Source organism: Caloenas nicobarica, chromosome 4 (assembly GCF_036013445.1).
Source record: "Caloenas nicobarica isolate bCalNic1 chromosome 4, bCalNic1.hap1, whole genome shotgun sequence".
Taxonomy (NCBI): Eukaryota; Metazoa; Chordata; class Aves; order Columbiformes; family Columbidae; genus Caloenas; species Caloenas nicobarica.
In genome coordinates this window covers 12,141,452-12,161,692 of record NC_088248.1, presented here as the reverse complement: position 1 = coordinate 12,161,692, position 20,241 = coordinate 12,141,452, and the positions used below count along the sequence as shown (strand labels likewise).

General features: G+C 42.9%; 2 protein-coding genes across 3 annotated transcripts; one reads left to right on the top strand and one right to left on the bottom strand.

Moving 5' to 3' along the window:
- The first annotated feature begins 7,230 nt into the window (after positions 1-7,230).
- MAD2L1 (mitotic arrest deficient 2 like 1) lies at positions 7,231-9,512 on the top strand. The gene is made up of 5 exons (XM_065634792.1): positions 7,231-7,312; positions 7,437-7,583; positions 7,712-7,832; positions 8,480-8,583; positions 9,340-9,512. Exons 1-5 carry the CDS (start codon positions 7,237-7,239, stop codon positions 9,510-9,512), a joined length of 621 nt encoding a protein of 206 aa, XP_065490864.1. The 5' UTR covers positions 7,231-7,236.
- Positions 9,513-10,601: 1,089 nt separating this feature from the next.
- Positions 10,602-15,065, bottom strand: RPL7L1 (ribosomal protein L7 like 1). 2 transcript variants are annotated; one of them, XM_065634115.1, is made up of 7 exons: positions 15,003-15,065; positions 14,734-14,842; positions 12,783-12,946; positions 12,465-12,602; positions 12,094-12,203; positions 11,620-11,832; positions 10,602-11,351 (listed from the first exon to the last, which is right to left on the bottom strand). In XM_065634115.1, exons 1-6 carry the CDS (start codon positions 15,014-15,016, stop codon positions 11,624-11,626), a joined length of 744 nt encoding a protein of 247 aa, XP_065490187.1. In that variant the 5' UTR covers positions 15,017-15,065; the 3' UTR covers positions 10,602-11,351; positions 11,620-11,623. The 2 variants fall into 2 exon arrangements, with proteins under 2 accessions (XP_065490187.1, XP_065490186.1); XM_065634114.1 differs by having other exon boundaries at positions 10,602-11,832.
- Positions 15,066-20,241: the final 5,176 nt, after the last annotated feature.

Genomic DNA, 20,241 nt, shown 5'->3' with positions numbered 1-20,241 from the left:
TTTAGGTAATAACAACAGGAGACGTACTCCTAAATTTTACCATCATCACTAAGGCAGCATGTCTTTATTATTGTTTCCCACTAATATTGTTTGGTGGGTTTTTGACATTGTTTACAATGAAAATGTCATGTAAACAAATGCGTCAGTCATTAAAAAGAAACATTAAAAGGTATTGTCTGACATGAGTTTAATTCAGAGCAGGAGCTCTCAGTATGTTTAGATTTTACTAGTACTAAAAAGCTTATGCTAAGCGAAACTATATGGAAAACAAAGTATGTGAAACACAAAATAACTTGGCAGCTGGACTGCAGTTCTGGACTCTCTTTGCCAGGTCAGACCATTAAAACTCTATCTCTTCCTTTTCCCTTCTGTCCCTTCAAATGGATTTTGAATTCCCTTCTGTTCTGTGGCACGGTTTCAACAGACAGGATAAAGAATGTTGCCCAGCCAAACCAGCCTAAAGCTTGATGACAAGAGCACTTCTTTGGGCATGGGAGATGAGGGTTTGAATATCTCCTGGATGCTAAAGTTATCGAGCCTCAGTCTTCCCAATGCCAGATGACTGTTCTGATATCGTAGTATTAAATAAGTGTTATCGGTGGCACATCTCCTCTAGGGGAAAAAAAAAAAAAGCAGAATCTCTCTGTTCTTAAAATAAAAGGATGGCAGTGAGCAAGGTAGAAGTTGCAGAAATGTACCTAAGCTTCCAAGACTTCTAAATCTTTTATTGGAAACTTAGATCTAAACTGATTAGCCCAAGTTCATACACAGTCCCCGGCAAGCAAGGATGGAAATGAAACCAAATGCTGCCTCCCAAATGCGGTAGCAACACGGGGCTGTGTCACCCTGCAAAACACTGTACAGCCACACTGCATGGCACTTGTGGAGCTTGGAATGGGAAAAGAAACCCTGGACCAATACGTAGCTTAAGCAAAGAGCACAGCAAAGCAATGACGCCACCCCTTGATGTAACTGGGTAATAATCAGTTTACCCATTTGAAAAACTGATAAAAAAACATTAAAAACCCAGCAATTTCTTCTCACCAAGCAGAAGGTCTGCATAACCTTTCTCTCCTGTTTTAGCAGGTTATATTGCATGTCTGCAACAACTGCAGTAACACCGCATTTAAAGAAAAATATTGATTAATATTTATGATTTTTTTGCTATCTTTGACAAACATCAGATCACTGCTTAGGTTGCTGCTTCATTACACATAAGTCCACATCCATGGACTTTTTCACTAACATCTTTAAAGGCTTAAAGAAATTCCAAAATTTTTCTCAGTAGCAGGCGTGACCTGAACCTTAGAGTAAGCATCTACTCTTGGTCTGCCTATCCACTAACTGCCAGATTACAACCAAGGAACACCTTACCTTGAGCAATAATGCCATGTTTTCACTCAAATCAGATTTCCAGGAGGGGAGATTTTAAAGAACACTTAGCATCAAACTGCTACTCACATTACCAAGCCATCTGGTTTCCATTTTAACAGTCCTAACAACCACAGATCACGAGATTTGGATGAGGCCATCCCATATGCAGGAGACACAGATAACTAGCGAGAACTTTCAGATGTTGTTTTCTAATCTTCTTGAGTTTTTCTCCTAAAAATGTTACCAGTGCTGACTAACAACAAGCAGTGAATAGCAGGTCTTTCTGGGCTCATTAATGAATTAGAAAATGAAGAGAAAATAAAGCGATTTTATTCAAATTGTTCTAGAAAACCCTTTCTTCACTTGTTTTCCTAGATACTTTGCAAATGGTCCCAGTGTCCGCCTTTAAGTGACTTTTTAAAGGGTGATTAGGACCCAAAATAGTCTTCCCTGGTTTCCTAAGTGGCAGTCAGACTGAAAATGGATAAACGACTAAACTCTAAGAAACATGTAAGTACTTATTATTTGATGAGTGACATTATAATAATTAGGACATTTCACTTTCCGTGTGATCTATGTGATGAACTGAGAGGAGCCTGTTTACGCTTTAAGTAGAACCATATATGCTGTATATTGTTTTGTACCTGATAGCTCCCATATCTAGCTCAATGATGTTCTTGTGCAAAGACATACTCTTTAATTGCTTTTAAGCTATCAATATTAGTAAACAAGTATTGCCCAGATTTTCAGATAAGGTATTTTTAACTATCTAGCTCAGTAAGTCTAAACTACCTGAACACTCCTTAGTTTTCCATTAATTTAGAAATATGAACATGTCAGACATGACAAGAGCTAACATGACCTGGATTAGTATTGACCTTTCAAATTATCAACCTTCAGGTGGGGGGATTAAGTAGTAAAAGGGATGAAGGAGCAAATAGCTGAATTCAGTGGATTTCACATTAGCTCTTTCCACTGTAACATGATGTCATCAAGGACTATGACATTTTCAAGGCACAGAAAGCTCATCCAAGTTCTGCTCTCTCTGATTCTGAAACAGGATTCCTGTCTTCTCTTGAAACATTTAAAAATAATTGTTCATCAGTTAATTTGTCTTCAGTGCAACAGCAACCAAAGGTAAACATCAAAAATAGGCAACAAGTTAAATATTTCTTTAATTCTGCAACAGTTTTTTAAAATTAGCAAAAGAAATGCATCTACAACTTGTCTAAACTAAAGCACATAACAGTAAAATAAACTTGCTGTACTTCAAACTGAAATGATGCCGATAACCTATGTGCCTGGTGCCATCTGCTGGAAGTTGAGAGGTAAAACCATCACAAAACCCTACATTATTTCCTTCAGACAAACGTCAGGTCTTTGGAGGAGGGGGGGGGGGGACAAAACAAACAAACAAACAAACAAACAAACCCACACAACAAAAAAAACCCCACAACAGGGAGAAGGGGGAGTGGAGAGAGTCAGAGAGTCGTTACACAGAAGTAGCTTTCAAAACTCTCAAAATACACAAAAATTACTTCCCTGTACAAGGTGGCCAGTATCTATTTCAAAGCTAAATTGTGTTCTTCCATTGTCTTAAATAAGAAAACATAAAATCCCTCTATTTTTCTAGAAGTAGTCGCCTGAATAAGTCTAGCTTTAAAATACATTCAGTACCACAGATAACATTAAAATTAAAAGCATTTCTTAGAAGTTTTAAACAGTGTTCAAAACCAAAGCGAGGAAGTCCCTTTGAGAAGTATACTTATCACAGAAGTTCTAGTGCATCTTATCAGCCCATACTGACTCATTTGGAAGTCAATTTATTTTAATGAATACTGAAAATTCAATACAAGAGCTGTGCTGCTCTTTCATTGCTGTTGGTGAAAGAATCGATACTTGTAACAATATTCCATGGTTTATGTTAGCATTAACCAACTTGAAAATAAATCTTATATTAATAGTTATTTTGACAGCTGACATGAAGTACCTGTACCTACCCTGCACATTTCAATGCTATGAAGACCATTGAAAACAAACTTGACCAACAACAACAAAAAAGAAACCGAGCTTGGTAATAAAATATCCGTTGAAGTATTTTACATTCATTCTAGAGTTAATTCCATATAATAATAAATCACCACAGGAATCCTCGATGAAAGACATGAAGACACAATGGAAGGCGGTAAAGCAGTTCACATGCAACAAGTGATTTAAGGATTTAGAAGATTTAACAATAACACTTAAAGAAACAACAATTGTACCTGGCTGTGCTGGTGGCCTACACTGTGTCCAGGAAAAGCTGTTCCTGGGAACCACCCAAATGTCACCCACTCCTATAGCACAGAAACTAAGCAACTGGTAGAGGAAAAGTATCAGTTTCACCAAAAATCATAGAAGCTCAGACAAATGAGAACTGCCCCGCTCAACATGTGATCCACAAACACCACAAGCTGGGCTGAGGAAGGGAGGGAGCAGAAAGTCTGACCAGCAGAACACGAATGAGCTCAATATCTGCTGTAAATTTTGGGTACTGGCAACTACAGTGATGGTCAGCATTCCAAAACCCTCAGGAGAATCAGAGTGATGCACAGGAAATGCGAGGGAAGAAGGCAAAAGGGCTATTAGATTACCTGGGAGCTGCAACAAAAAGGTGGAAAGTATCCCTTGCTGTTAAAAACAAGCCCCTCTCTCTTTTCATTTCGTCTTTGGTACAGGGATGGAAATTGTCATATTCTGTAGAGTGACAATCAGCTTCGCTCTGTGAAGACACAACCCTCAAAACAGCTCATGTCTTCAGGGACACGTAGCTGTCCAGACCTCTGCTAATTGCCATTAGTTACTGCCACTTACCTCCCACTCTCAGAGTAGCTGGTTTGTTCACTGCAAGCCAGTGAGCACTCTGCCCAAGTGTCTGCACAAAACTATAAATTCACTGAAAAAAAATCAGGATTAAGAAAAAAAGGCCCTTGAGAGTCCCCATCCAGTTATCTTTCTGTTTCCACATCCCTATTGCTACATATTTTGCATCTATCTTTATAATTTTCAGATAGGTTCAAGGGTAGGAGTTTGGGGAATGGAGGAAACACGCAGAAGGTTAGAATTAATTTATGCATATTTAAGGAGAAAATAAAAATACCTGTTATTCTTACACAGCATGCTGACTTCCTCTCTCAGCCTCCAACTGCAACACATTAAAAAAAAAAAAAGCAGCAAACGACATGTGCTCCTCTTCTACTGCAGAAGACACAGAGATTCATTTACTGGAATCTTCCTCAGCCCAGTGCATGCTGTAAAATTATCTTTTAAGCTAAGCTGATCAAAACTGAACAGTCTCTCCCTTTACCAACTTGTGTCTTCAGATACTCATAACTCTTACAGAAGTATTTTCTAAATACTGTTCACATTCTTCCTACAGAGATTTTTCCAGTTATGCTACAAGTCACCTACAAGCTCAGTTTTATGAAGGAAAAATGGGAAGAAGAGAGAATAGTGACCAAGGTACGGCAATCAGAGAGACGCAAGATAAACGCAGCAGCCCAAGGCATAGATCAAGAAAGTGATAAATGTGAAGCAAAAATACCCAGCAGAAGTTCCACAGATATAGATACTTCCCCAGTAGGATAAAACTCACACAATTCAGCTTTTTAGAGCCTAAGTTAGGTAGCTTAGTCTACCATAATCAGTGAAGAGGAAAAAATCCTCTAAAAGAAGATCCAGAATAGAAAATCTTTATTACAGTTGGTAATTAAGCACGAATTTCATCAGATGATATCAATATTTTCTCTGATTCTATGTCTTCTGTTACACCAATCTACATCTAGAGACCCATTTAATGCAACGATGTTCTATGTACAACAATGACAAATGATAGGCCTGTTGCGAGATTCTTCTGATCTATACAAGCAAAGTTGAGATTAAAAAAAGGGTAGTTATTTTCATTAGGTCCATCTGTGAACAAGTAGTATAACCATAAGGGGTAAGGTCTGTCCAGCCCTACCCATGCTGTGCCTCACCCCAACACCCAAGGTTGTAAAGAGCTGCATGGTGCACAGTTTTTCCTTCATCTCACACAAACAAATGTCGAGCAGGTTGTGTTTGTTCTACTGAGCAACAGCTTTCTGAAAAGCTCTGAATAAGTATGAGCAATTGCAAATTACTTGGAGGACTTTTCAGCAACCTTCAAAATACTTTCAGTGTCACAGGAGAGATGGGAAAGCATTTGAATATGCATCCAGAGCTTGGTAACCTACCAAGCAAAACCAATGTAGGCTGATCACATCTGGTGTTTGTCTGCTTGGCATCATTGTGTGATTGGGTCAGCAAAAGTCCTGTCCAGAAAGCAGTAACTCCTGTCCAGTGCAACCTGTATTTGGTTCTCCAGGCTGCAGACAACTGGCATTGTAACGTCATTTGAAGCTTAGCATGGAAATACAGGCACATTCACACACTAATTCTCCGCAAAACTAGATACTGAGTGTTTGAAATAATAAACAGAGAGGAGACCATATCCTACAATACTGACAAAATTAGAAAAGAACCTACACTACAGGAGTCCAAGAAAGCACGGTCTTGGCCTAATTGCTTTTGCTATTCCAGTTGATAATGTCAAAACTTAAGCTTCAATACTAGAGTTGGAGAAAAGTTTATAGCACCAACCAAAAAACTGGAAGTCACTAATGCAACATTTCCTAATCCAAATAGCATCTTGCCAATCTGTGCATTTTATAGCATTGGTACTATCTCAAGACAAATTGATCTTCATTTATAGTCCCCAGACACAGTGTACACTAAAGTGAGAACAGCAGGAATCTTACCAGCATCAAGTAGTAACCCAGAGTGACAGCGCAACAGTCCAAACAATAAAAAAGTACAGAAAACTCGTGCTTTAACCAGCTCACATTTGCCGCATGCTGCAGCAGCCTGGCAGCAGGAGTGGGTATGTCCAGAGCTTGTGCGTTCCCTGCCTTTCTCTGTGCCTCTTAACTACTGTTTGTGTTACCCATATTCTATGGATTTCAGGAGCAAGTGCCTGTTTCATCTCACTTTCCCAGGTTCCCGCTGCCTATACTTGCAGAATAGATCGGTTTTATTTTGGACACCTACTACGTGATGATGTACATACTGAACACTACCAAAAATGACCCACAAACCAGGTACTTGGTTCACAGAATCACAGAATGTTAGGGATTGGAAGGGACCTCAAAAGATCATCTAGTCCAATCCCCTGCCAGAGCAGGAACACCCAGATGAGGTTACACAGGAAGGCGTCCAGGTGGGTTTATGAATGTCTGCAGAGAGGGAGACTCCACAACCTCCCTGGGGAACCTGTTCCTTCATTTCGTTCGTACCTGCAAAGCGCCCTTTCTAAGTTCGAAAGTGCCCTCACACAGAGGAACGCACCTAAGCCATCTCTGCGATCGCACCGCCACCAGGGTTCCCACGGGGAGGACGCGCTGCACGCCCGGCTCCGCTCTCCCCGGCCCCGCTCCCCGGTGACGGCGCGGCCGCCCGTGCCGCGGCACTTCCAGCAGATCAGACGTTTAACCGGAAAAACCTTTTATTTCCAACAGGCAGCTGCACCCACCAGCTGCAGGAGACACGGCGGGAGCCGCTGCGCGCCCCGCCCAGCCCTCAGCCGCTAACGGCCACCCCGCGCGCCACACGCATGCGCACCAGCCCCGCAGCTGCCCACCAGCCCGCACACGCGGGTGGGAGGGGGCGTGGCCGCGCTAGCGCGCACGCGCGGGGCCCGTTGCCGGGCCGGAACGGGGCGTTCAGAGGGGCGGGGCTCCATTTGAACCGGGCGGCGGGGAAGAGGCGGGGAAGCGGTGGTCGCGCAGCCCGTCGCCACACTCCCTCATGGCCAAGCAGCTCGGCCGGGACCAGCAGGGCATTACCCTGCGGGGCAGTGCCGAGATCGTCGCCGAGTTTTTCTGTAAGAGGCTGCGGGGGCTCCGGGGGACCGGGGAGGACGCAGGGCCGGCCCGCTTGTCGACATGGCCGCCGGCGGGGCCCGGCCGCCTCACGCACACATCCCCTGTCTCTCGCTTGCGTTGCAGTCTATGGGATCAACAGCATCCTCTACCAGCGGGGCATCTACCCTCCCGAGACCTTCACCCGCGTCCAGAAGTACGGGCTCACCCTCCTCATCACCACCGACCCCGAGCTGCAGAACTACCTCAACAACGTGGTGGAGCAGATGAAAGGTGGCGGGCGCGGGCGCGGGGCCGGCGGGGTCTCTTCCCGCGGCGGGAGGCTGCCGTGCTCTCCGTGTCGTGTCTCCGCTCGGGCTGAGCTCCCGGCGCTGCGAGTAACCGCTGTGGCTTCTTTTCAGAGTGGCTGTACAAGTGCAGCGTGCAGCGCCTGGTGGTGGCCATCTCCAGCATTGAGAACAACGAGGTTCTGGAGCGGTGGCAGTTCGACATAGAGTGCGACAGAACTGCAAAGGATGAGAGGTGAGTGTTCCCTTGCACCTACTCTTCCCTACACCTGGGAGCTGTGCAGGCACAAGATAAAGGCCGTGTGCATCAGCACGGCCTGGTTTCCTCAGAGCAGCTGAGATAGCCTTCTCTTAGCATGAGCACGGAAGATGCATCTTCAAATCTTGCCAATCCTACTACCTTTCTCACCGCTATTCCTTCAGTTTGTTTGGAAACCACTTGTATGATTGAAGTATGCATGATCCTCAGGTGTTTGGTTTTGTTTGGTTGGTTTTGGTGGGCTTTGTTGTTGTTGTTTTGGTTTGGTTTTTTTTAAGCCTCAGATTAAAAATCAAGTCTTGATCTTCAGCGAAGTATATAAAAACCTGTAGCAGGTACATGTCCTTAAGAACTGCTTTCTCATTGTTATGCCAAAATGTTATCCATTCCAGACTGAGAATAAATGTAACAACCCTCAAAAATACAGTGAAGCTCCACAAACAATAAAGTGAAGCTGACAATCACTTCACTTTTTCTAAGCCTGTCTACCTAAGGCTTATAAGAGTGTCCCTACTATACAAAACCGTATAAACAGACCAACAGCAGCTTAATAGAGAGAACTGTATTTAAAAAATGCCAGTATAGCAGCTTGCTTTCTTAACAGAGTTTTCTTATTTTTCCAGAGCACCCCGAGAAAAAACTCAGAAAGCTATTCAGGATGAAATTCGATCTGTTATCAGACAAATAACTGCCACAGTAACTTTTCTGCCACTGTTGGAAGCTGCCTGTGAGTATTGCCAACTTTATCAAAGAAATAAATATTTCTTTCAGAAAACCTGAACAACTTTTCCACTTTAGAAAATATCTTCTGCTAATTTTCTGGGGCTTTTAAATTATTACATGATATGTCGTATACCATCACATTTCTGAGACAGCATTTTGTTAGACTGAGATGATGTGTCTTGCAATTGTGTACAGTATGGAAAACAGCATGTCAGATCAAACACTTCGAGTGCACAACAAACAGCAAAAACAGATGCAAATGTAAATACTGTGCTCTGGCTCTCACTAAAGAACTTAAAGCAACTCTAAATAAAGGATCTAGTGGTACTTTCTCCCCAAAATACTTACTTTGTGAAAAGGACAGAACTCGAGGTGGCTTAACTAGCTTAAAGAAATTAATATGTGTACTCTGAGGAATAAAAGTTTTCATAATTATTTTGTGACTAGCTGTGGACCGGCTTGTATTAATAACCAACCATTAAGTTCATATGAAGTATTACATAGAGCTCAGAACCACAGCATTTTAAGGTTTTAAAAACTACTTAATCACATCACACTTGCTTAAGGAGAAAACGAAAATGGCTGCATGTGAATATAACCGGGACTTGTTTTAATGTTTTAACTGCTATTTTTGTTCGCAGTATGTGTGATTTCTGAGAGCCTTGGTACAGGTCACAAGTTCTAGAGGATGTACTTTATCTTCAAACACGCTGTTTTCTTATGCATGTGGTACTGCTAACTTGTTTGCACTTGCTTCCAGGTGCTTTTGATTTGCTGATATACACAGACAAAGATTTGGCAGTGCCAGAAAAGTGGGAAGAGTCAGGACCACAATTCATTGCCAATTCAGAAGAGGTTTGTCTTCGTTCCTTCACAACTACAATCCACAAAGTCAACAGTACGGTCGCTTACAAAAAGGATTCTTTTCCCTAAGATATGGGGGTGCTTTTGTATATATCCCTGTCACCTTGTATAGTTTCTGTCCATAGTGCAGCTAAGTCATGAGCACATCACTACTGTTGCTCTTGCCAAAGTACGATCCAGAAAAAGGGCGAAGTGTTTGTCTATGACAGATAATGTGGTATAACACTAGACTAAGCTGGCATTGTTTCTAAAGAAGTCTAAATAAAGTATTCGTAATGATAGTTGAATTCTTACCTAACTGCATGACCCAATGTGTGATAAACTACCGCATTGACTAGAAAAACTGCCTAAAACTAAGATTAATTGCTAGAATTGTGTTCAGATTCTGTAATTTAGTATTTTATCATAAACTGCATTCTACTAACAGGCTTAAGTTCTCTCTAGCACCAAAAAAACCCAACAAAAAAACAACTCACTTCTGGTTTGCCAGTTCTTCATGTTAAAAGCCTGGGCTGTTCTGTTACCAGAAACAATCCTAAAATGGATCAACAGATCAATTTTGAAGTTACTTGTACCTCTTTACAATGAAAACAGCTGTTTATCAGGAAAATCTTAAATTATATGAAGCCTTGTATATTAATGACGGCTGATGGTGGTGTCTAAGTGTATGTCTCCAGTGTCTGTCAAGCATTTTGTATGTTTTTATTCTTGTTTTACAGAATAAAGCTTGAAATTGTATAGTGTTCTCTAATTCAGAGTCTCTACTACTTTGTATTTTAGATGTTTTCATGAACTACATCTTCGTTTAATAATTCATAGAAGTAATGCAGCCCTGAAGGCATCCCCTACTTAAAAACACGACCAAACCACAAAACACTCAACCCTCAGTATTGTGGCTTTAACGGTTTCCTTTAAATCTCAAAAACAAGAGTGGTGGAGTCAAGATGGAATCCATTCATGGATTAATAGTTTGCTCCCACTTAAGTCTTCAAGTAACAGTATAAACAGTCACAGTGACCTTCCATATTTGTTAAATACTAGAAGCAGTTTGGGATTTAAAATTAATACTAACTTTTCCCACTGTAGTTCTAGAGAGAGATAACAGGAAGAGTGGTACAAAAGTTTAACTTCAAAAATAGTTTATTTAAAAAACATTGATCACACATACTCTATCACTGTATAACAAAGTTTATGGGCTTTCCTACTAGGAAACAGGTCTCTTCAGCAGTCCCAACCTCGCAGAATTGAAGAGACAGCCTTTTGTAATTGAGGAGCACAGAATCATGGCTTTTTAAAATAAATACAATCCAGGTACTTCAAAAAAATCTCATGTTTTTCGCTACCAGGGCTTGCAAAAAATTTCATGTTATTCATGACCAGGGCTTGCACTGCAGTAAGAAGAGTAACTACAGTGGTCTTTGCCTGCCAGCAATATTCTTAAACAGATGACTGCACTGGCCCTTCACACGTAGGACGAGGTGCACTTCAAGGAGCACAACTTCAAGCACTTCCCCAGCGGAAGGCTGGATCAAAGCACTGAGTACAAGTCAGCTGTAACAGAAATTTCAATCAGGACACGACAACCACTGCTTTATACCAAATATGAGATCGGGGGCGGCTGGTACAGAGCTAGCAGTAATGAGTACAAAAAACTTGTTTTATGGCAGTACAGAATTCAGATTGCTCCAGAAAGTTCAAGTCACTTTTTTTTTGGTACCAAATACAATTTAGCATCATCATCTTCAAGGACCAGCCCAAAGTGCATCTCCATCACCATCTACATATTTTTTCTTCTGTTATAAAGGTACCAGCAGTCAAGAGACATATTATATCAGTTAATAGAGTCCATGTCCATGAAAAGTATGTGTGATAGGAACAGGTCATAAAGCCCAGAGTTTCAAAAAGACCCTGCACAACAGAAAGAAAGAAGTTAAAAACCCAAACAAACCCCACAAGTCACTTCAATGCAATCTCGCAGAAGTCAAGCCTTTATGGAGGTGTCCAATAGGATTTGCTGATGTCTAATGGGACCCAAGCTCTTCATTACTTTCCTCTCCCTTGAGGGTCATTTCTGAAGTGATGAATCCAAAACAAAGGAGTCCCCACATCTCTGATGGCAGTATAGTTATCAGGGAACCAGGTAAGATGCAGAAGTCACACAACAGGCATTCCTCACCTGACTAGTTCAGCTGGCGTATAAGCTGGTTGATTGCTTCACCTCTGCAGCCGGGCTTACCCATTTCCTTGAGGAAACCCACTTTGTTACGTGAAGCATGGCGAGCCACAGACAGATGGAATGGCCATAGAAACTTTGTGACTTTTTTGAAATATTTCCCAGCTGAATAGATTTCATGAATAAGGTCTTCCAGGCAAATAATACCACAGCTCCCTGCAGGAAAAAAGTTATAAATAGATCAATAGTAATTAAAAAAAAAAAACCCACAACCCACCAACAAAACATCCTCCACAAACAACAGACATGAGAGGTCCAGCTGTATTATCTTTCCTCACACTACTCTAGAATTGCCAGTCCTCCGTATACAATTCTTGCAAGGTTTTTCCTCCCTCCCCTCTTTCTTAGCTCAGACTGCAAACTCTCAACGTCCGCCTCTTTTCTTGATTCACTTCACTCTTGCCTCCTTTTCCTCACCTAAATGTTCCTCTATCAGTATATTGTCTGTCAGAGGCACTCTCTTCTTCTTAATTTTGGCTTGGCCCCGTTTCAGGATGAGCTCTCGTACAGATTTCAGATTAGGGTGTCTGTAAAAAAGAAAAATCAGATTCTGTAACAGAGAGACAAGATGCAGCAGAAGTCCCGCTCTACTTCTTTGTAGAGGTGGGAAAGTAACGAAGTTATGTTTAGAACTATGAGAAAAGGGACAGTAACAAGCTTTAGATATAAAATGCACAAAGTTTTGATCGTTATTAGAAAAGCCACCTATGGATCTGTGATACCAGACGGAGAATCAAAAAGCTATATTTAGATACAAACTACTATCAAGTCTTGGGACTGGTACTTACCCCCACGCCACATAAGGTTCCACAATCCGCAGCATCTTCAGTGATAATGGTGTCAGTTTAACAAATGTTCCAGTGAAATTTTTTCTCAGCCGCAGCAAATCAATCACTCTTTTTACTCTCCGGCTCACTCCTTTAATACTGAGTCAGAAAAAAAAGGTACTATAACAGTAGCCACACTTCTCTAATACAGCAACAAAAGGCCTCAGATTATCCGCAAAGAGAGATGTCTGGGTTGATCACACTTTCTTTGCTTTGAAATGGTATGACAGCTACAAACAGCAGCAGTAACAAAGGCAAGGAGTAACAAAAGTTTCTTACTCTGCAATCCGCACAACAAAGGCCAGTTTGTGCTCCTGAGGTACAACTGTCTGCCCAGGTCTCTGCTCCATGCGCCTCAGACGGACGTCATCTCGGTGTTTGCGCCATGAATCTCGAACAAAAGCCTCAAGGCGTTTAAACTGGATTTGTTTCCCCTTCTGTTGCTAAAGACAAAAGGATAAGAAATTATCGCCCAACAGTCTTTGAGGTTTGCATCTCAAGGTGAAATGAAATTCAGAACTTGATGAACTATGCTCTTTCAATTTTGGAGGCAGTAAGAAGAAAATAAATTTGATCGCCTAAGCCCAAAAGAGACAGAACTGAGGGACGACATACGAATTTACAAACTTCAAGCAGTTAGCTATAATTTATGAACAGTGAACAGTTTTTCCCCAGAACAAAAATAAGTTAGGAAAAACAGAAGATGACCCATGATACTTCTAGGCACAGGAGAAATCAAATGGAATAATTTACAGTCACAGACACACAGATCTGCACAACTACATACACAGCTCAGCCAGTCACTGGGAAAGCCAGGGACATCGTATGTATCTGGGTAAAAAGGATGCTACAGCAGTAGCCTAGTGGGACTTAGAATTACCACTCAACAAAAAATAACTGGATTTAAAGTCCTTTCCTATAAAGGAGCACACACGAACAAAACCCCGAGCATTCAAACAACTATTAAGTATTACTGATTTAAACACAGAAAATCTAGACTACTTTAAAAAATATTTTCAGAATTAACGGAGAATGTAGAGCATTTTTTTGAGTTAAAAAGATGTTTAAATGCCTATGCTTAGCTCAGGAACAGGTACATACCCTAAATCATATTCCTTTCTCATATGGATAGGAGCTGAATGTGCATGGCAGTTACCCAATACTATTGTAAATAACTACCAGCTAAATTATTAGACTATGTTAAAAATAAATAATTTAATGTTATAGGTCTTCTATTTCACCTTATAAATCACCCATGAAATTGGTTTGAATTTTCAGAGCAGGTAGACTTGATCAAAATCTCACCACTAGGGTAATTTTTCTACTGAGAATCTTAAAAGGTTTTTAGTGATTTAAGATTATTGTTTATGCTTCCATTTAGGAAATATAGCAAGCCATTCATATATTTAAAAACATAAACACAGTATCTAACAAAAATGGCAGGAGTTTTGCACATGATCCCACCAACTCCACAGAAATATTTACTGGGAACGTAGGCACCTGCTACATTAGCTGAGATCCAGCAGAACAGGCCTCAAGGTCTGAAATCGAAAGGTTTGCTGCACTTTGCCCATCTGGAAACCACACGCAGTGGGTGCACAGGGGGTCTCCGCACTAGCAACACGAGCCACCTTACACGTGCAAAAAGGCTTCACAATGACCTGCCTATGCTCTAACAGATTTATTTAGCTAATGATACATACCTAACTCTAAACACACCCTCAGAAAAGCAGACCATCTCCACGAGGGCTTACAACGCAAAGGTGAATTGGTTTCAGACAGGGCAGTCCCATGGTAACACAAACAATTTGACAGCGTTGCATTTTACGTGTGATACACACACCCCCCCATTGGTAATCACTAACAGAAGACGAACAACTCAGAGCCTTCAATAAATTTGTGCTTTGGTGTAACAGCCCAAAAGGCTTAGTCCTCTCTACAGGGCTCAAAGACATTAAGGTAACGTGCTCATCAAGTGAAGCAATGAACTCGGGCTCGCCCTCACAGATGATCCACAGGCCCATCACAGCACCCATACAGCACCTCAGCAAACAGCTGCCTCCCTTGGCCCAGCCCAGGAGCTCGGCATCCCCCCCGCAGAGGCAGCCGGTCGCTCGGGCCGTTTGTACGGCTGCACGGATCACGGTTCCCTCCGCGCAGCACAGGCCCGCACAGGGGCGGCCGCGCCGCGGAGCCGCCCGGGGTGTACACCTCCCGGGGCACCCCCTACCTTCCGCTTGCTGAGGAGCGCCTGCTTGGCTTGGCTGGCCTTGATGGCCTGGTAGGCCTTCCTCTTCTTCAGCAAGTTCTCCGGCACCAGCGGGATCCGCCGCCTCGGCCTGCGGGGCGGGAGAAGCCGGTCACATCCAGCGGCACCACACGGCACCCCAGCCCGCCCCACTGCCCCGCCCGACCCCTCGACACTCCCCGCCCGCCGCCCCAGCGCCGCGGTCCCCCCAGATGGCAGCGGATCCGCGGCCGCTGCCCAGCGCCACTCACTCTTCTTCCGCCATCGCGCCCCGAGGCCCGTGCCGCTGCGGCGCATGCGCGGGGCGCTCGGCCGGGCGGGGCGGGGCAGGTGTCAGCTCCTCCTCGTCCTTACCGCCCTGCGCGCGGGGGCGTCTGACCGGGCAGCGGAAGCTCGAGTCCGTTGTCCGGGCCGTGTTGTATCTGCGGGAAGGGTTTGTGAGGAGATGGCCGTTCTGACAGCCCGGAAAGCGAGGCCCGTACCCCCAGCAGAGAGCACCTTGAAACCAGGCGCCTCCTCCGCCTTGCTTCAGACGTCCCGAAGAATGCCGGGGCAGTGGAATAAAATAAAAAATAAACAAATAAAAAGCAAAAGGCGGTGTCCGCAAGTCCCCTCAGCTCTTCCAGCCCGTGCAGCAGCCATTGCCCGCGCTGTGGGGCCGAACGGCCGCTGGTCCGGGCAGAAACGCTGCTGCGGAGCCGACAGGCAGCTGGCACCGCGGCCGGGCTGGAGGTTTTGCTTCGGGCTCCGCAGCTTTGTGGAACAACAGCGCAGGTCTTAAGCACGTTCCCTTCTCTGCCGCTCCTCCACACTTAAAAGACACCAAGTTCAGCCTTATCCCTGTCGTGAGTGGCCTGGAAAGGGCTGTGGCCCCTGGATCTAACTGCTGCCCCCAGCAGCTTGCGTGGCCACGTCTAGAAGATGTTCTCGGGCCGTGATGTGTCCCTCTCCTCATCTCTCCTGGTGCAAGGCAGATGCCGCACCACAACAGAGGTCTGTGATGGAGAAAAAGCCTTTCAGAATTAAAAAAAAAGCCTTTCCTGCCTCTCTTGTGAATGCCTTGGGGGCTTTGCTAGGAGGAAACAGGCCATTGTCTCTCCCTTCCGGTGGCTTCCAAGTGCAGTGGTTCCCGTGCCCAGACAGCAGGTCCTGCCTGAGGGACCGAGTAGACCCAAGTGAGGACTCGTGGGCCACACAGCACACCTGACGTGTAGGCAGGCAGCTGGTCACAGCCGCTGAGGAAAGGATCTCAAACGTGGTCAAGGTGCTGTAAAGCATGGAGACAACTGCACCTGGCAGGCTGCAGGGCCAGCGGGAGGAGGCAGCAAGCCGTGTCCAGCGGCACCCGAGCAGGGTGGTTAGGGAGCGAGGGACTGGGGGTGGGGAGCTGCCATGCAGAGCTGTAAGCGCAAGGGCCTGCAAAAGTGGGACAAGGCACAGAAACACCATTTTTAGGTTCTCAGGGGCAGTGCAGGTGCAAACACCCTCTGTGCCCTTCATGCATCAAATGAGAGCAACTGTGTCCTGCCAGTCCCAGGTTACCGTGACATTTGCATGAAACCTGGAGGCAAAGCTTTGAAGAAGAAAGAGCACAAACACAGGGAGAACTCATCCAGAGGAAACAGAGGTTGCTGATACAATATATCCAAAAGTTCTTGCAGCACAAGTGTCCTTCTGGGTAATACTCCCATCATATACTATAAAAAGAAGAAAAGGAATCAGGGTCATAACCTGAAAGCCTCAGGGATTTCTTCACTGTTCTTACTGGATCACGTACTTGGGGTGGCTTGTGATAAACCTGTGTTGAGAGCAGCTCTTCTTAGAAAATCTGAAAGGACTATTGCCCTCCACCTATAGGAGCTTTTGAAATTCCAGACACACAGTCAGGATTTATGTATAGCACAGCTAGATTTCAGGCGGGACCCAAGGACCTGGGCTAAGGAGGTAGAGGGGAAGCAAGTGTGGGACAACAACCAGAGCAGTGCATGTCTCATCAGCCCAGGGTGAGGAGCCCAGGGAGAGCAATTCTAAGGAGAGCAGCCTGATTGAGCTATTTACACTGCACTGAACATACTCAGCTGAATGTCAAAAGCACAGATGAATGCAGGACTCAAGCAGACAGACCAGCAAAGCTGGCAAATACCTAGAACCAAAACTACAGCAATGCTTTTGTGGTTTTTTTTCAGATTCCTATTCCAGAGAGTGGGAAATTGGGAAGAGTGGTTTGGACAGCAGTATCACCTGTAGATGGTGCCATAGCTCATCCTAAAGAGATTCTGTTGCAGTTGATGAGATTGTATCGGTGTTCTGCCGCCTCTTCTTTGCCACGTGGGATAGAAGAGGAACGTGTGCCTCCACACTGGACTTGTTACTTCCATTGCACCTCCTATGGGTTTGATTTACACCAACTGTAGTTTCCTTTTCAACTTAACAGTCAAGAACTTGGGCCTTTCACTAGAAAGCTCAATGATGTCAAGGTTTAACTGCTCACCTTGAAGAAGCTGCAAACCTTTATGACACTGTAAATTAGGCCACTTCTTATTTTGATACCTACAACTTGAATATCCACATTTAGAAATGTGACCCCACATTCCAGTACCTGCTCAGGCGTATGCTCTGCAAAGAACACAGCCCTTGGTGAGTAAACCCAGCTTCTTATCAACTCTGATGCAACCTTTTAGATTACAAGAAAGAAAGCAACAAGCTTTCTAGAAGCAAATCTATAACCACACATAAGTTTCACTCTGACATTAGGGTAAGCTGCTGAAATCTCTGGTAGCTCACGATAGAAAATGTGGGCCCATTTAAATCTACAAATGATTGTGGTTTGTTTAACAGAAAGGAAATGCCAATGGGATCCTGGATATTTCATTATTAATGGTAAAGAAACAACAAGTAGGTAAATATTTCAAGTGCCGTTGCTATGAAGTGTAACACAGCATAGCAGCATACCTAGGTTAAACATTAACTAATAGTTACATTATATTAATGAATGACTATTCAAGTGCCTTTATCTGCAGGGTTACTTAAGAAAAATATTCTCACTTTCCTAGACAGTAAGCTGTTTTAAACTGAAATTCAGCACTCTAAACTGACATTCAGCACATAAAACTAGCCAGGAAAACATGAATCTTTTCATCACCAGAAAAGAATATAGCCTGTTTTTCCTGTACTGCATGGAGGCTTTTTGCACTTCCACTTAAGAAAATCAAAATATATGTTTTAGCAAAGCATGTTACGTTTTGATACTAGCTGCAGCAAGTCTTCAATGCTGTTTTGAGGAGATGGTGTTTGAAAGGTTAAATAGAGAGATCAAAATCCAAAGGCTGCAGATATCTTTCCAAAATGGGCAGGTTTTTTTCTCTACCCTAGAAAGGAAGAATTCAAAAACAAACAAAAAAAATATCTCAGAAAGCTAGGTCCTGCTTTGTCTAAGCTGCTTGCCTATGTAAATAAATCTAGGAATATTTTACAGACAACCAAGTGACCCCCCTATAATCACACCGGTCCATATTGGAGTGCTACTGCAGCACACTCACAAATCACTGCCACAGTATCTGCCTACCTTGGCTTGAAACTCTTCACAGCGCACCTACAACAATCCTGCAGAGCAAGCCGAAAGCAGGTCCCATCATTATGGCTGGGACTTCATTATAATGTTATACTAAATGAAAGCCGAAGACAGACCTGCTTCCCTTTTGTTCCCCTGCAGGCCGTACATGACCCATGTTCTCTAGCACTGTGGCTCGCCGGCTTTCATTTTATTGTGATACTTTAGACTGCTATTTGCGTCACGTATTGTAATGTGTATTTTTATCACCTTATCCATCGATACAAATGCAAAGACATTAAAAAATACAAAAATAGCAAACTCATGCTGATGGGTGTGAATCTCACAAAAGAAGATGCTGTTGCTTTGTTTCATCGTTGTATGGGTATAGTCCTCTTCGACTAAGCAAACACGGCTCGTTTGGATTAAACATTTAAAGATATTTTCTCACTGTAGTAGGAATAAATAGCATGAACATTAGCCACAGCTTAAATCTTCATTTTCGTTACACCAAAGGCGTAGCTTTCTGAAAATATCTGAATGTCTCTCTCTTTCCATCAACAGAGGTGTTTGCTATTTGTTGTACAGACCATTGATGGCAATCACGGAATCTAAATTTCTGAATTTTTTAATCCTAGACAACACTTTATGTCCCCAAAAGAAGTTGTTATGACATGCCTACTGTGATAGAAATTTCCAACCCTTTATACTTACTATTCTTTTGTTTAGATACTGCCAGCTATGGTTCTCGTGTTACAGTTTTCTTAATATTTCTATGAAGAGGGGATAGTTAATAGTAGTATGATATATTGCACTGCCATAGTTCCATAACTGTATCTAAGCCATATAACTGTAAATACAAAGCAAGACAGTATGTCTGTGAAGCTGTTACAGTTTTCAGGCTGGTATTTGATCTGCAGTTTGAAAGTGACACATATGCAGCTTGACAAAGTAACAAAAACATGTTGGTAGCTGAGTAGATGAATGTATATAAAATATATAAAATCTGTATATGTGAATTTGTGGAAACAAATGTGAATATGCAAATACAACTAAGAGTATGTAAAGAATTAACTCACTTTTGCATGCAAACTTTTAGGGCTCTTGTGACACAATCTATAGTGCAAAGTAAGAGGTGGGATGATGCTGACCTGACTGCAGAATCAGCACCTGCATTTCAGAGAGGGTGCCTGGGTAAGGACACACAGAGTGGATCCACCACAGGGACAAGGATTCCGAAAGCAAAGTCAGGAGGGGAGGCAGGATATTAGAAGCATTTGACCATTACATTTCTTGCCTTATTTTATCACCTCACTTTAAGAGTACAAAACCCCATTAATTTAAAGTTCCACAAAATCTCTCATGACATTATGTGCAGTCTCAAAACAGCTAAAGAGCCACACTTGAAGTCTATCACTCTCATCAGTGAACTGTGCCCCAAACTGAAATCTGTCTGTAATTAATTCCCTATAAAAAGAGCCAAAGAATTAAATTCTGTTTATTCTGCCAAACTGTGATCTAATCTTGGGAACATTTTAATGGGGAAAATACCTTGTAACCTTAAATTATGCCCATTTTCAGATCTTTTAAGGAAAAGTTTATATGATTTGGAAAGAGGCCCAGGAACTACTCTATACACACACTCAAACCAGCCTTTAACAGAGCAAAAAGCTGGGTGGTCCAAGACTTACTTTCATGAAAATAACAATCATATGGAGATAAACTAATATTTAATAAAGATATTTTTGTGAAAAGCTGTGAATAGATGTGTATTTTATTGTTTTAAAACTAAGGTTCCTTAACAGTGGTATTTTTGTCAGAAATCCTGCAAATCAATTTCATGCCTCAAAAGGAATAATCTAGGTAAAATGAAGAGACGTGGATGAGACTAATGTTAGCGTGTACCCTCAGCTAGTGGCCACCTAATAAGGTGTCAAATT